Source organism: Sceloporus occidentalis, unplaced genomic scaffold, assembly GCF_023333645.1.
Source record: "Sceloporus occidentalis isolate IW3139 unplaced genomic scaffold, rSceOcc1.0.p SCAF_6, whole genome shotgun sequence".
In the NCBI taxonomy this organism is placed as follows: Eukaryota; Metazoa; Chordata; class Lepidosauria; order Squamata; family Phrynosomatidae; genus Sceloporus; species Sceloporus occidentalis.
The window spans coordinates 52,592,473-52,608,389 of NW_028316986.1; the positions used below are offsets into that span (position 1 = coordinate 52,592,473).

At 40.5% G+C, this 15,917-nt stretch overlaps 1 protein-coding gene across 1 annotated transcript in view; it reads right to left on the reverse strand.

Annotated features, from left to right (window-relative positions):
- Positions 1-15,917, reverse strand: part of LOC149310733 (uncharacterized) — a 37,733-nt gene that overhangs the window by 9,296 nt on the left and 12,520 nt on the right. Inside the window, exons 7-17 of the mRNA XM_089529612.1 lie at positions 13,879-13,944; positions 12,592-12,712; positions 11,698-11,851; positions 10,608-10,768; positions 8,271-8,316; positions 6,242-6,381; positions 5,797-5,944; positions 4,805-4,962; positions 3,039-3,196; positions 964-1,132; positions 600-680 (exon numbers count right to left, since the gene is read on the reverse strand). Of these exons, the coding sequence (XP_089385738.1) occupies positions 600-680; positions 964-1,132; positions 3,039-3,196; positions 4,805-4,962; positions 5,797-5,944; positions 6,242-6,381; positions 8,271-8,316; positions 10,608-10,768; positions 11,698-11,851; positions 12,592-12,712; positions 13,879-13,944 (1,402 nt within the window). The remainder of the gene's footprint in view (positions 1-599; positions 681-963; positions 1,133-3,038; positions 3,197-4,804; positions 4,963-5,796; positions 5,945-6,241; positions 6,382-8,270; positions 8,317-10,607; positions 10,769-11,697; positions 11,852-12,591; positions 12,713-13,878; positions 13,945-15,917) is intronic.

Sequence of the window (15,917 nt, forward strand, 5' to 3'; positions counted from 1 at the left end):
TCTCTCTAGCTATTGCTTGATTGATAATGCTGCAACATTTCTGCACTGACTATCCTGACACAGAGTTAGAGGTGTGAAGGCCCAGAAAAAAATTCAAGGAAAAAACTGTTTTTTTTTCCTGAATCCTGCTAAAATAAAACATTCCATAGTTGATTTTCTTCTTGTTTTTAATTTTTTAATTTTTTCTGGTTTTTTTCTGTGTTTTCTTTCTAATTTTTTTCTGGACCTTCACATCTCTACACAGAGTCCTAGGCACCTAACAACATAATATTCAAACAACACTAGCTAGCCTAAGTTAACAGCAACTATTAACAAGATTCCTATTCCCAGTGCACTGAACAATAGTCCCAGATCACTGGACTGGCTGGAAGAGAAGTACTTTTGTCAATCCTGGTTTCCAGTAAGGTAATTCAGTACCAAGATCAGGGATGGGGAATGTGCAGCCTTCCAAATGCAATGTACTGAAGCTCCCACTATCCCTTATCCAATGGTTACAGTGGCTAGAATGATGAACATTGCAAGTCACCAACACCTAGAGTACTCCACATCTTTCACCACAGTTTATGTCAATCCTTAATTTTCACAGGACATTTTATTACCTCTCATCTCTCTCCTGCTTTAGGCTGTGACTTTTGGTTCCAGCGCTTTCAGTATCTAAGTGAGATGTTGATGCACAATATCTGCAGGAAAAACAATTAGGTAAGAATAATTTGCAATTAGGGAATTATAAAAATATCAGGAGGGGGATAATTAATGTCTCAAGAAATTCCTTATCTTTATTTACACCTCAACCCCAATTTGTTCATAAAACAGTAACAACTGGACCTATCATCTCAGACTGCACCATTTCCCACCACTTCCTGGCTCAGTGTACTGTGCTGGATGGCACACTGTTCACTGGCAGCTTAAAAATAGGCAAGATTCCCTTCCTGACAACTCCAAGTAAGACACCAGAAGACTCACTCAAGGAAAGATATGATATCATGGCGGAGATAGTGGAGCCAGGTGCGACCGAGTTCAGCCAGCACATACTGAATGAGAGGCTCAAAAGTGGAAGGTTTCAAATCTCTACTGCCCATAGACAGGATTGTCTTGAGATGCTGGATGTATTCTAGCATGCTGAAACTATCCCCTAAAGAAAAAGAGAAAGAGGGTTCAAGACTGGATTAGGAAGTTTCAAAATACACATTTGTTTTAGGACAGTGTAATAGAGTGCAAGACTGTCAGACAAAGATTTTGTCCCCAAGTAAGCCATGTAAGTTACTTGGTGACTCTGAGCCAATAATTCTTTCTCAGCCTGATCTTTGGCACAAAGTTGTTACGAGATAAAGGAGGAGAATGAAAGCCATGTAAGCCCATTGGAACTCACTGGATAAAAGGCAGGGTGTACATGTGATTAAGAAAATAATTTGAACCCTCCTTTCAAACTACAGTGGGCCCTTCACATTTGTTGGGGTTAGGGATGTGGGGCCCCCATGAAAGTGGAAAAAATGCAAATAAAAACCCACTTAAAAAAACTGTAAAAATACCTTTCTAGGGAATTTCTAGGTCTTCCAGCACAACTATATCCACCAGAAGCTGGCCCTTAGAATTGTGCTGGAGGACCTACAAATGCCTAGAGAAGTATTCTCTCTATGAATCTCTAGGTCCTCCAATGCAACCTCTGGCAAAAGTTAACCATATAGTGATGCTAGAGGACCAAAAGATTAATCAAATCTGCAAACAATCAAATTTGCAAACAATCAAAGCCCCAAATATGGAGGGCCAACTGTACATCTAGGCATCCAGTTTCTCTGAAAGATCCAAGGAACAGACATATTAATCCATAATATGCCATTGTTCATAGTCTCAGTGGTACCACCAACCCAGGTGTCACCTCATGTGTGGGGAGGCTGCTCATGGGCAGCCAAAAGGGTGTGCTAGGCCTTCTCCTTTTTTGCAGTGGCCTTCTCATGAGTATGCTGCTGGTGGTGCAGCAAGCCAGGAGAGGGTTACTTGGCCTGCTCCTTTGCTATAGTGGCAGAGGTCTTCTTGTGAGGAGGCCACCACTGTTGCAGCAAGCCAGAAAAGGGCTGCTTGGCCTGATTCTTTGCTGCAGTGGCATAGGTCTTCTCATGAGAAGGACTGTGCCACCACGGCAAGTTAAAAGGGGCACAATGAGAGGAGAGTCCAATCAGGTGTCACTCCACTTCTGGGATGTCACCCAGTGTGGTCCACCGTCCTTGCACCCCGCTAATAATGCCAGAGAAGGTGACTAACAAATTCACCTCACTATGTCAATGAGGTGACATTTTATCAGTGAGGTGACATTCTTCACTCCCTATTTGATACACCACAGTAACTTCAAGGCTATAAATAGACAGTTGTGGTTTATGGCGTGAAAAGTTAAAAGTCTATCAACAGATCCATCAATGCCTGTGGTGCATTGTACCCTGCCCCTTCCACTATTGTCTTTAGTCAAATAGCATTTTGTAGTGTTTTCAAAATTTACATAGGCTGGTCAGTCTGGCACAGTAGTAAGACAGAACAAAAATAGGTGTACAAACCTTGCACAAAGACTAGTCCTTCATATTCATTTATTATTTTCTTAAAGATGTATCATACTACTTTCAGCTCTCTTAAGTAATAATATCTGCCTCATGGTCAATTATACTCTGTAATCCAAAACTTGTAAGCACTGTGGATAGAATGAGCTACTTGTTTTTGCTTTCCCTAAACATTAAGATATCAATACACCCCCTCCCCCCAGATCTTCTGTTGCTTGGGCAAAGGGACACTCAGTTCCAAAACTCTAATCCAACTTGAAAATTGGAGGCTCATTTTTAACTGCCATCCAACTCTCCCTTTTCCTGCCCGAGCTCTAAAAGACCAGGAGACCTTGGATGACTAGTAGGAACATAAAGTTTGTTTCCTAACTTAACCAACAGCACATGGATTCCCTGTGTATTGAATTCATTCCAGTATGGGGAACTTTTTGCCATGTTGGGCTTTGGTAACAGAGCTAGTTCCCCTATGCTGAGTTTTCCAGGATCACTCACCTGTATTGCACTCTGTATAAGATTCCAGGAATGTATCAAAAATCTCAGAGGCAATTTGGTGGACTTCAGACTGAGCTGACTGCTGTTCCCATGCACTTTCATACAGTTTTAGCTTCCTCCACAGCAGGAGATTATTGGTCTTCTCCGGATCCTCAAACCTAAAGGGTAACCAAGAAAGGAGCCCATTTCAGCATGATGAAAACACTGAAAAATACTGCCAAAGCAGTCAGCAGGTCTACAGAATCACAGAATCATAGACATTATTATTATTATTATTATTATTATTATTATTATTATCATCCCACCACTCCCTGCAGATTGAAACGGGTTACAGTAAAATAACAAAATATATAATACAGTAAATCATAAAAGTTCACAATCCTCAACCCATCACCAACATAAAGTATAACATTTAAGTACTAGTTCATAGCATTGGAAGAGACCACAAGGGCCATCCTGTCCAACCCCTGCCACGCAGGAACTCAAAATCAAAGCATACCTGACAGATGGTCATCCAGCCTCTGTTTAAAGACCTCCAAAGAGGGAGACTCCACCACTCTCTAAGGAAGTATGTCCCACTGTCAAACAGCCCTTACTGTCAGGACGTTCCTCCTAATGTTGAGGTGGAATCTCTTTTCCTGCAGCTTGCATCCATTGTTCTGGGTCCTGTTCTCTAGAGCAGCAGAAAACAAGCTTGCTCCCTCCTCAATATGACATCCCTTCAAATATTTAAATAGGGCTATCATATCACCTCTTAACCTTCCCTTCTCCAGGCTAAACATACTCAGCTCCCTAAATTGTTCTTCATAAGGCATGGTTTCAAGACCCTTCACCATTGTAGTCGCCCTCGTTTGGACACACTCCAGTTTCTCAACATCCTTTTTGAATTGTGGTGCCCAGAATTGGACATAGTATTCCAAGTGGGGCCTGACCAGAGCAGAATAGAGTGGCACTGTTACTTCCCTTGATCTAGAGACTATACTTCTATTGATGCAGCCTAAAATCGCAGTAGTGGCTGAAATGGTACATTGTGTATGCGTTGTTTTGCCTTCAAGTCATTAGGGTCACCACAAGTTGGAAATTACTTGAAGGCAAAACAATGCATACACAATGCACCACTGCAGCCACTACTGCGTTTTTAGGCTGCATTAATGGATTTCTTCAGAGGGGTTTTGCCAATATTGCAGTATTAAAAAGATCTCCACCAAAGAATATTCAATTCTGGGACATAGGTAAAAATCAAAGCAAAGCACCCCAAAAACGACACAGCTCATCTGGAGTACTGCGTTCATTTCTGAGCATCTTATTTTTGGAAATATACAGACATGTTGGGTCAGGTTCAGAGAAGTGCAACAAAGATGATAAGAGGTATGGAGAACAAAGCATATGGGGAACGGTTGAAGGAGCTGGGCATGTTCAGCATGGTGAAGAGAGGACTGAAGCTGTCCCAGAAAGAATGGAACAGAGGGCAGGACCAGTCGAATGGTTTGAAGTTACAGGAGAGCAGATTTCGACTGAACATTAGAAGGAACTCCTTGACAGTAAGAATGGTTTGGCAACTGAACCAATTGCTTAGAGAGGTAGTGGGGTCTCTTTTTCTGGACATCTTCAAAAAGAGGCTGGTCAGCTACCTGGTGGGGGGGCTTTAGCTGGAGATCTTGCACTGAGAAGGGGTTGGACTCAGTGGCCCATGAGGCCCCTTCCAGTTCTATGATTCTATGACTCTATGAACAAACTCTGAAGCAACTGAGAAAAAGACAACTCACCGAATCAAGTAGTGAAGAAAACCATCACCATCCCCCAGGTCACACATCAATACCTGGAGAAAACGTGTGGTTGTCAGTTTTTCAAAGGGATCTTCTGGGAGGTCCAATTGTTCAGGTGGACCAATTCCATGACTTCCATTCTTCCTAAATTGCTGAGGCTAAAACAGACAGAGGTCAAAGGAGTGATGAACTGTGAGGCATCATAACAGTGGGAGCCAAGGACAACCAATTAACAAACACTCTTTCTGTTCTGAGAATGATAATTTCCCACAAGCTCATAATATAAGGGACCACCTCCACATACTAGCCTGTTAGTTCATTAAGTTCAAGAGGGGAAAATGTTCAGATGGAACGTCAGGTAGAGCTGTCTCAGCGACTGAATCAGTATTGTCAAACAGTTTTACATATCAAATTCATACGGCCTACTCTCTAATCACCCGCCAGCCTATGAACATGTCTTACGAAATTATTTCAGCCATTTTTTCATTTGCTGTGATGCAGTAATTTTTTTTCTTGCCATGCTCATTTAAGGTTTTTTTATTGCTGTATTGTTGCTGTTGCTCAGAGCCAGCATGGTATAGTGGCTTGAGCACTGGTCTATGACTCTGGAGATCAGGGTTTGATTCCCCATGGAAACCCACTGAGTGATCTTGGTTGATATACACTTTCAGCCCCAGAAAATCTCATGATAGGTTCACTTTAGGGTCACCATAGGTCAGAAACAACTTGAAAGTACACAACAACATTTTAAAAAAATTTGTGAGGTGCTTGAATAATACATTTTAGAAAGGTATGGTATATATGCTTCTAATAAATAAGCAAGCAAACCTAGATACTCGGTTAATCTATTATCAATAACTGAAGCCCCTAGGAGGAAGAAATCCACCAATCTCTCTTAAATCATAATTTTTGATTATTACAGAAGGATAAGAGTATGTGACAGAAATAGAATAAACTAAGCATTCGGTGTCTATTAGAACTGGTACGCTCACCATTTTCCAGTCATTTCTTTTTATATGGCTTGTTGTATCCTGTTGGTAACCGATGATAGGAAGCAATCCCGCCATATTACAAGAAAACAGGAAGTCAGTGTTCATGAAGAGTTCCTCTTCTCTCTGGAGCGCTGAAGTGTTTCCAAGCCTATAGAAATATTAAAATAAATAGCTGGCATTACTTAACAAAAACAAGCAGAGTATCGAGGAAGAGCAGGCAAAAAGAGAGGAAGAAAGAAAAGGCAGAACTTCAGATTGATCAAGAAATGGAATATGGGCACCAAAACAGAAAGGTCCCCATAGAAAGGTCATTTTAAAATATTTTATATGATAACCGAGGTAGCAGCTCACTATAAAAATTAAGATTTTTTTGCCTTAACTACAGCAAAAAGTCTAAAATAAAGACTGACTATGGCATATGGTGGTTGCTTCTTATAACACAAACCTGAATTGCCTGGTCCTCTGGTGGTGAATGAGAAATCGGGGGACCCAGTAGCAGCGCAAGCGTCTCAAAGCATCATATTGCTTCCTGCTCAAGATAGTAAATGCTGTTTCCTCACTGTCTGTCAGTTCACCAAGCTGCTCCTGTCAGCAATGGGATGGCAAGATGATAATGTTACTGACATTACTATGCATTTGGCATGAACTCAAAACCAAGACCCAATATTTATATCTAACTTGTCTTGCAGTTGTTGCCACCATCTTTGTGATTGCTCTCATGGGCTGCATCCACACTGCAGAAATAATCCAGGTCGACACTACTTTAACTGCTATGGCTCAGTGCTATGGGATTCTGGGAATGGTAGTTTGTTGTAGCACCAGAGCTCTCTGACAGAGAAGGCTAAATGTCTCACAAAAGTACAGCATTGAGCCATAGCAGTTAAAGTGCTGTCAACCTGGATTATTTCTGCAGTGTGGATGCAGCCTTGGTGTTTAGTTTCTGGTAATGACCTCTGTGCCCCTAGTTCCTTTTGGGATGGAATACACTGTGGGACTGGCCTACTTAGCTATATTGAATGGCACTTACCTACCTGGTTATATTACTATTTTTTGGTTACATATTCAACCACTGACTTGCACTAGCTTAATAGAAATCTATACAAATATTTAGAAAATTACATTTAACTCATGTATGTTATCTTTAAAATAGGCCAAACAAACTTTAAAAAATGTGGTTTTTTACATATGTTTGATTTCTTGATAATATGCATGTTGTGTGTTTTTGGCTTGGTGTATAATTTATGGCTGAGATCCCTGAGCTTGAGTGACTGGTTCTACTCCTATTTCTCATTTTTGTTTCATACTCATGACACACATGAATAGAAGATTGATAGCACACAATGGCTCCATATAATCAGAGGAGAATTCTTCTTCAGCTGGAATTCCGCATGTCAATTCCTTCAGTCTAGTCCTTCCCAACCTAGTAACCTCCAGATATGTCTGGTGATTATGACAGTTGTAGTCCAACATACTAAAAGGTAGACAATTAGAAAAATCTGTTTTAATAATCTGCTGTTTTATGTTCAACTTCAGTAAATAAAGTTTTGTTTCATTTTTATACATGTTTTGCCTCCAGAATTGCCATCTTTCTGAGAGCTGGATTTCAGACAGGTTGCCTGTGGTGGTAGTACTGAAGATGGAAGGGTGGTTTCCTGTTGAGGATCAAAGTAGAATAAATCCTCATAGGAACCTTGAAGACATTTAAACTGACTCCACAGTTCATGTCACACAAAGGGACAGGAGGAAGTCCTTATGTGTAGCAGAAGTGGGGATCAAGGAATATCCTCACATTGAGTGTTTGCAGTGAACACCATGAAGTTTTCCCATTTAGTGAGGTGCACAAAGTGGGGCCTTTGCCTGGGAGGAATCCTCACAGTTGGTGGCACTAGTGTGATTGCATGAATGGAAAGCCCCACATTTGTTGTATATAGTGGTGGGATAAAGGGTGGAACCCTAACATAAAGGGTGGAAACCCCAACCTTTGGTGTAGGCAGCAGTGGGATATAAGTGGAGATCCTCATATAGACAACCTGAAGCCACCAGGTCATTTGTGGCCCTCTACCCAAAATTTACATGGCCCTTCCAGCCAAATTTCAAATGTGTTTTGCATGCATTCTGTTCAGACCACTTTCCTTTTCCTGGTAATAAGCTAGGCAGGAAGAAAGGGGGTGAGAAAAAAATATAGCTCCGGTGTAAAGATGTGGCACAATCATGGCAAACATGCATAATTTAAAGTCCAGGAAGAAGCAATGAAAGGATCCACTGGAGGTTCCGATGCAAAAAACAATCCACTGACAGATTAAATCTACAGCATTTTCGGATAAAAGGGCAGTAGAAGGCAAAGTCTAGTCCCTGGCCTCTGTTTTCTCACTTATCTGAGCAGCTGGGCCATGTATTTGGCAGATATGCCAGTTTCTCCCCAGGGAGAGCAAAGAGGAAGGAGGGAACACCTGCACCCCAGTAGCATTACTCACTTGAGAGAAAGGAGGGAACGTCAGCATATACTTGGCTTGAATGCTCCTGCCAATGAAAGAAGAAAAACATCACCACCAAGCCTAGGGTGATCTAGTACAGCCAGATGGCTTGAACTGAAGCTGAGAAAGTCTAGATTTGGTAATTTGGTAGATTTGATAAATCACCTGACCAGTTTGTTGCTAATATGCCACGGCACGTTAGTCTGCACAGGAACATTTTCCAAGTTGGATGTACTATATCCAATCACAGGCTGGAAATGTTACTTTTTGAGACTACGGTTCCCAGAATCCAACAGCCAACAGGACCACTTTTCCAAATTTTGTGTCAGAATTTTTTTTTTTAAGTCACATTTTTAAGAATGTGGAATAAAATGGTAAAATAGAACATGACATTTTGGATTGTTAAAATAACACAAGCCTTTCTGCATTCTACTTCGCAGGGATATGGAAGATCAACACAAGCACTTAAGTCAGGCTAGATCTGTTACTTATGGACAGATCTGTAACTTGTAGACATTACACTCAATGAGTAAATGTATCTCCTGTATCTCCTCCATCTCTTTTCCCCAACTGACTTTCTACTTTGTCTGTTTCATAGACCTCAAGGGACCAAAGACCTTAGGAGCTGGATTACATTGTGCAGCATAGTGCAGGACTGTATATTATCTTGAAACAACAGAGGATCAGCTCTGTATCTAGACATAGGCTTGGGCAAAATGTTTTCAGCAAAGGCCACTCCTCTAGAAGCCCACTTCCTCATCACTTTCCAAACTCAGACCTCATGGTGCACAGTCCACACAACTTCCCACAAAGAGAGGGCAAGGTAAGTGGATGTTACTGTTGTTCCTCCTTGCACTTGTCATATCTTGCACACTTGCCAAAGGCAGGTGAACAGAAATAACAAGGCAGCAAGAGTAGCACTAGGTAGCTTGGAGCAAACTATCTGCTAGGATGTGGGCCTTAGGATGTACTCAACAATACAAACGCTAGGAACTGGCCCCAGGAAATCCCATCAATCTAAGCATTTATCAGAAATTGTCTTTCTCATTCACTAGAAAGTGAATTTCTAATAAATGCTTGGATTAAGTTAAAATAGGCATGAAAATATGCAAGGAAGTGCCTGGTGAAGTCTCAGAAAGAAGATGCAAGGACAGCTCCCAGAGGTCACACGGCTGGGATTTCAATGCCCTGCAAAAAAAAATTCCTTTCTCATTGCTACAAACAAATAAAATTGTACACACTTACAGTTTACACAGGTTGTGGAATTTACCTTTTTTTAAGTGGGGGTTTTGTTTTTAAAAGCTAAAAATCTACAAAAGTATAGCATAAGACAGGTTGCCGTTTTCCCCGTGGTAAGTAAAAGGGGAGCCAAGACATGGGCTAAGGTAGTAAAAAGAAAAAAGATGCTGCTCCCTGCATTTCAATATTTGTAATTTCTTTTAATCACTATCAATGTGATACCATTTTCTATCAGAGCAACAGATGTCTTGATATGTGCAATACAGGCCATGTGACATAAGAGGCCCTTTGTCATCTGAGAGAAATGTTCAGGAGACTGTCACAATAGCCTTTCTGTATTTTCTGCCTGAGGCAACTGCCTCACTTTGCCTAATGGTTGGGCTGGTCCTATTTAGCAAGTTCTCCCCAAACCCTTGTCTCTGACAAACACAGTCTAGGTCCACAGCAATAAATCTCCTAAGTGAAAGTCAGGTTTTGACTGGAGAACCACAACCAAGAGAGTTTTAATTCCTCCACAGTGCCATTTGACTCGTAGTATAGTAGTTTGAGTGTTGGACTATGACCCTGGAGACCAAGGTTTGAATCCCTGCTCAGCCACGGAAGCTGAGTGGGTGACCTTGGGTATGTCACACTCTCTCAGACTCAGAGGAAGGCAAAGGCAAATCCCCTCTGAAAAAATCTTGCCAAGAAAACCTCATGATAGGATCACCATAAGTTGGAAATGACCTGAAGGCACAGAACAGTAACAACAGCACCATTTCATCAAAACAAAAATACTTATAATATCCTTCTAAAGAGGGAAAAGACACAATCACCATACATGGCAACTAATTTTCCCCACTGCAGAGGGAGGCACAGCTTCAGATGAAATTCAGATTGAAAAATAGTACAGGGAAATAATATTCTTTTCCCTTAACCTCCCCCCCCCCCCCCACCCTGATGCCTCTGCTCTCCAATAAATTAAGAGCTCTCCCTGCTGGAACTTCATTTTCTTGAAAGGCCAGGCAATCCTCTCGCAGATATACCATGTCATGCCTGTTTTGCTACGAATAACATTCCTCACAAACCCTAGTTTGTGAAATTCATTTACACCCCTACCGGAAAGCACTAAAAAAGAACAGCTGTGTCTCTTTTTGTGTCCCTGTGGCTTCCAAATGCCTGGTTTGTTCCATGACATCCTCACAATCAATCCAGAAATCTAGAAGGTGGATGCCCAAGGTGTTGTGGAGGAACTCTCTGAAGTTGTTCATACCAGTCCTCTGAAAGACAAGTAAAAAAGAGGGTAGAAAAGAGGTGGAGAGATGTAGGCAACCTGAAGGGAGAAAGAAATATACACTTGTCCCTCCATATTCACTAGGGTTAGGGACACAAGACCCCTGTGAATATGGAAAAACCACAAATAACAAAAACACCATGTTTTACCTGAGAGGACACCTCTCTTGGAATCTCTAGGTCCTCCAGGGCAACTCTGTGGTCAACATCCAACAGACACTGGCCATAGAACTTCACTGGAGGAGCTCCAAAGGCTTAGCAGAGCATTGTCTCTAGTAATCTCTAGGTCTTTCAGTGCAACTTTTAATTAAAGTTGACCATAGAGTTGCACTGGAGGACTTAGATATTCCTAGAAAGAACATGTTAATCAAATCCATGAATAATCAAACCGGCAAATATCAAATCTGCAAACATGGAGGGATGAGTGTAATCTATTCATACAGAATAAACCCTGTTCTCCTGGTGTCCTAGTCAAACATTCAGATCATTACACCACCATGGCTCTAGGTGGGGAAAATACCATGTATTTATAAATTGAATGCAATAGAAGATAATGAGGTCTGGACCGCGGTAAAGTTTTGTGAATGGAGCCGCATGACAAGTATCTGTCTGGAAATTTTGCAGGTCTGCTTACAATTATAAAAACTCAGAACATGTATCAACTATTTTCCAGTATGTATGACAATCATTGTTGCCAGCATTATAGTTCACTTCCACTGGATGCCACATGGAAAGTGATCCTTTAGCTAACTATTGGATAGATTTGGGGGGGGGGGTTGTCACTTTTTTCCTGTATCTTTGGTATTCATCACACAATGAGATCCAAACTGACAGGGAAGAAGTGCCATAGAGATAGATCCAAAGCTGGGCAAAGTGAACATCTCCAGGTTTCCCACCAGGATACAACACTACTCACAGTCCCTAAGATGTCTTCTTTCAGCTGCTGCAGAGCAGCCATTCCAAAACTATGGGAAAAACTCAACTGCTGGTGCTCTTCCTTGGAGTTAAATGCCTCATCCAGATCAAACTGCAAAACTTTCTTGGGCTCAGATAATGGTTTCCTAGAATTCCTGAAAGAGACGGAACACGACATCCCAATAAGTAACACGTGGCATTGGCAATATCTTTGTGTAAGCCATATTGTCATATCCTAGCATTCTGCATTCCCTTCACAGCATAAAGTTAACCAACCATACCATATACAATGAATAGTAGATAATAGGGTGTGTGTTTTTAGTTCATTGTATCAGGCATGAGACTAATACTCAATATTTTTTGGAATGTTCCTCTAGAATGAATCCATTTTAATCCATTCGGAGAAAATGTTCAAAGTAACTGGAATCATTTACAGATGGTGTGAGAAAACACCTATGTGGGGTGAGATGCCTTCTAGTCATATTTGGAGAAGCAGTAATTGTACCTTTTCACCACACAGCAAGCTGAGCATTGCCATGCCTCTACAACCAGTTGGCAGTCTAAGCTAGATAAAAATGTAGTCAGTATTTTATTTACATACTAGTTACTTTTATGTCACACTGTTTCTCCTGTGAGCTCAAGGTGACAAACATGGCTCTCTTCCTTCCCAACTTATCCTCTCTGCAACCCTGAGTCTGAGGTCTGGCAAAGATAAAGTGTATCCCCCAAGTCATCCAGAGAGATTCATGGCTCACTTGGGATCTAAACCTAGATCCCCACATTAACTTTCCTCTCTGGAAAGCCGCATTTCCACATGTAAAGATTGTGAGCAGCTGCCACACACCTAGAAATGATTTTAAATCCTCAGCATGGCATTTCTAGCAGCCATACTTACCCCCTGATGTGAAGCTCAATGAAATCTTGATCAGGTGAAGAGGGAGGAGGAACAGCTCTGCTCAGATGAAGTGGAGACATTGCAAACTCCCCAGGACTGGACCAGCCACTCTTGAGCCTTCCTGTAATGGGGAAAGGGAAACAACACATCCAACAAAGTATCAAATATTTGAGCCTTAACAACTCTTTCTTCCGGGGGGCCAAGACAACAGTTCCTTTTTCTTCTTGTTTTTAACTACCTTCAAGTTGACTTCAGCTTATGGCAACCCTATGAATGAGAGACCACCAAGTCACCTGTCATCTGCAGAGCCTATGGCTTCGTTGATTGAGACTGTCCATCTGGAATGTGGTTTTCCTCTTTTCCTATTGCCTTCTACCTACCAAACTATTGTCTTTTCTAGGTACTCATGTCTTCTCATGATATGTTTAAAATACAACAGTATCGAGAGATTACTACGTGGCTTTTAAACAGAAATTAGACCAGAAAAAGAGCAGCTTTGGCAATACTTATCACATGATGACTCCTCTGACCCACAGCTGCTCTGTCCCCAACCAGTAACTTCTGCATCCTTTTTCAATGATGGAAGAAACCTGTCAACGGCCTTGCAATCACACAAGTCTCTAGGTGCAAAATGTCACCACCAGGACAGTTGTGAGATTGACAGTCATGTGGGATCAGTGTTCCCTCGTCTTCCCCATCCTCCTTGCAATTCCCAAGCAACCTGATTTCCTTTAATTATTTTCCCATTTCTTTTCTTCCTTTATAAAACTTAACTGTCTGCAGCAGAGCTCTGGAACTGCATGAAAAAAAAAATGGAAATAAAAGTAAAAATAAAATAACCAGAAGGCAAGCTGGGTTAAAGGAAAGGTGGTTAAAGTACAGTTAGGAAGATAGTGCAATGGGGGCAGCAATCCCAGTTGTGCGATTGAGAAGACATGCAGTGATAATTGCTCTGCATTTTTTAAAATAAAAAAAGTCCATGGTTGTTGTAAGAGCAGGGCTCATGTTGTAATGTCTTCAGTTTAGTCATCTTGGCTTTCAGGGAGAGTTCAGGCTTGATTTGATGTAGGACCCATTTATTTATCTTCATAGCAGTCCACAGTATCTGCAGAACTCTCTTCCAGCACCACATTTCAAATAAGTTGATTTTCTTCCTATCTGCTTTCTTCACTGTCCAGTTTTTACAACCATACACAGAAATTAAAAACACAACAGCATGAACAATCCTAATGTGCGTATTCAATTATATATATTTACATTTTAGGATCTTGTCTAGTTCCCTCATACCTGGCCTTCCGAGTAGTCCTAGTCTTCTTTTGATTTCTTGACTGCAGTCTCCATTCTGATTAATAACTGAACCAAGGTAAGGAAAATCTTGAATTATGTCAATGTCTTCATTGTCTACTTTAACATTATGGAAATTATCTTTGGTCACAATTTTTATTCACGTTCATCTGTAAACCTGCCTTTGCACTTTATTCCTTGACTTTCTAAAGTAAACATCCCAAGCCTTTGCTATTTCTTTTTATTATGCTGGCTATTTGCTGTAATAAATGAAATGCTATTTTCTGCTAGTACTATGGTGTCATCTGCATATCTTTAACTGTCGATGTTCCTTTCTCCAGTTTTCATGCCTCCTTCCTCCAAGCCTAATTTGACTTCACATATGACATTTTTGGCATACAAGTTAAACAGATAAGGTGACAAGATGCAGGCTTGCCTGACCCCCATGCTGGAAACCATTCTGTTTCTCCCTATTCTGTCCTAGCAGTAGCCTCTGGTTCTGAATGCATGTTACGCATCAGGATAATAAAATGCTGTGGCAGACCCATTTCTTTATGAGTGACCCATAGTTTTTCATGATCTATGCAATCAAAGTCTTTGGTATAGTCTATAAAGGACAGGCTGAATTTCTTGTGAAATACTTTGGGGCGCTCCATTATTCAATGCATGTTTGCAAAATGATCCATAGTGCCTCTTCCTTTCCTGAACCTAGCTTGGACATATGGCATTTCTTGCTCCATATATGTTAAACATCTTCGTTGTAGAATTTTGAGCATCACTTTGATTGCATGGGCAATTAATGCAATGGTCCTGTGGTTACTGCAATCCCTGGTGCCTCCTTTCTTGGGGAATGGAATTTATATTGAGCATTTCCAACCTATAGGCCATTGTTTTGTTTTCCATATTTGTTGACAGATTTTAGTTAGAACTAGAGTAGCATCTGTCTCTGTAGACAGTAGCTTAAAGCAGCTCTATTGGTATGCTTGGTGATTTAGTTCTCCAAAGTGCTCTGAGTGCAGCTTCCATGTCATTTTCTAAAACTGGAGATTCATCTTCACATAGTTCTTCCTTGAAAGCATCTGTTATACTTTCATCTCTTTTATAGTTCTTCCATGTTTTGTTTCAATTGTCTTCTTATTTTTACTTGATCATATAATGTGTTCCCCTGCTGATTCTATAGCATTCGCACTCTTGCTTTAAATTTCCCTTTAATTTCTTGGATCTTGTGGAATCTTCTTCCTTTTTTGCTGTCAATCTGTATTTCTCTGCACTGCTTATTATAGTAGGTCTTCTTATCTCTGCACACAAGTCACTGAATATTTGCATTTAGGGTTCTAGTTCTGGTTCTCTGACCTTTAACTTTTGTTTCTTGTCTGTCCTTAACAGCTTGATGAGTTTCATCTGTCATCCATTGAGGCTTCTCTTTCTTTTGGTCTGCAGATAGTGTCCTTTTGTATTCCTCTCTGACAATATCTCTGACTTCAGTCCAAAGTTCTTCTGTCTCCCAATCAATTAGGCTTAATAGTGCAAATCTATTTTTATACATAAGATATATCTTCTTGCTTTTATCTCTGTGTTTCCTTCTGTTTTGCTGGTTCATGAGACTTGTTTCTTGAGTTTTGTCTACTTCTTTTCATTGAGTGTTTACTATTTGTTACTTCAGTACAATTACAATTTCTTATTTATTTCGACATTTTTCTTCTATCTTTTTCTGTCTTCTGTTTCTTCTTAGGGTTTTTTAATGTTCCATTTTTGATTACAATATTCTATTATGTTATTCCATTCTAATTCTGATTTTTCTGAGGATTTGCCGTTTATCCAACATGTCATTTATCCATATCTTAAGTATAAAACAAAATAACAAAAGAAGTAAGAAACAAAAACTAAATCAAGCATAAAAAATTACTATTGATTGCAAAATGGTTCAACAACAAACAAATGAATGGTAAGATTCTTTTAGTAAGAGAGAGAGAGAGAGAAATAGAAGGTATAAATGTAGGATATAATCGCACACAGAAACACCAGTCAGAGAGACACAGGAT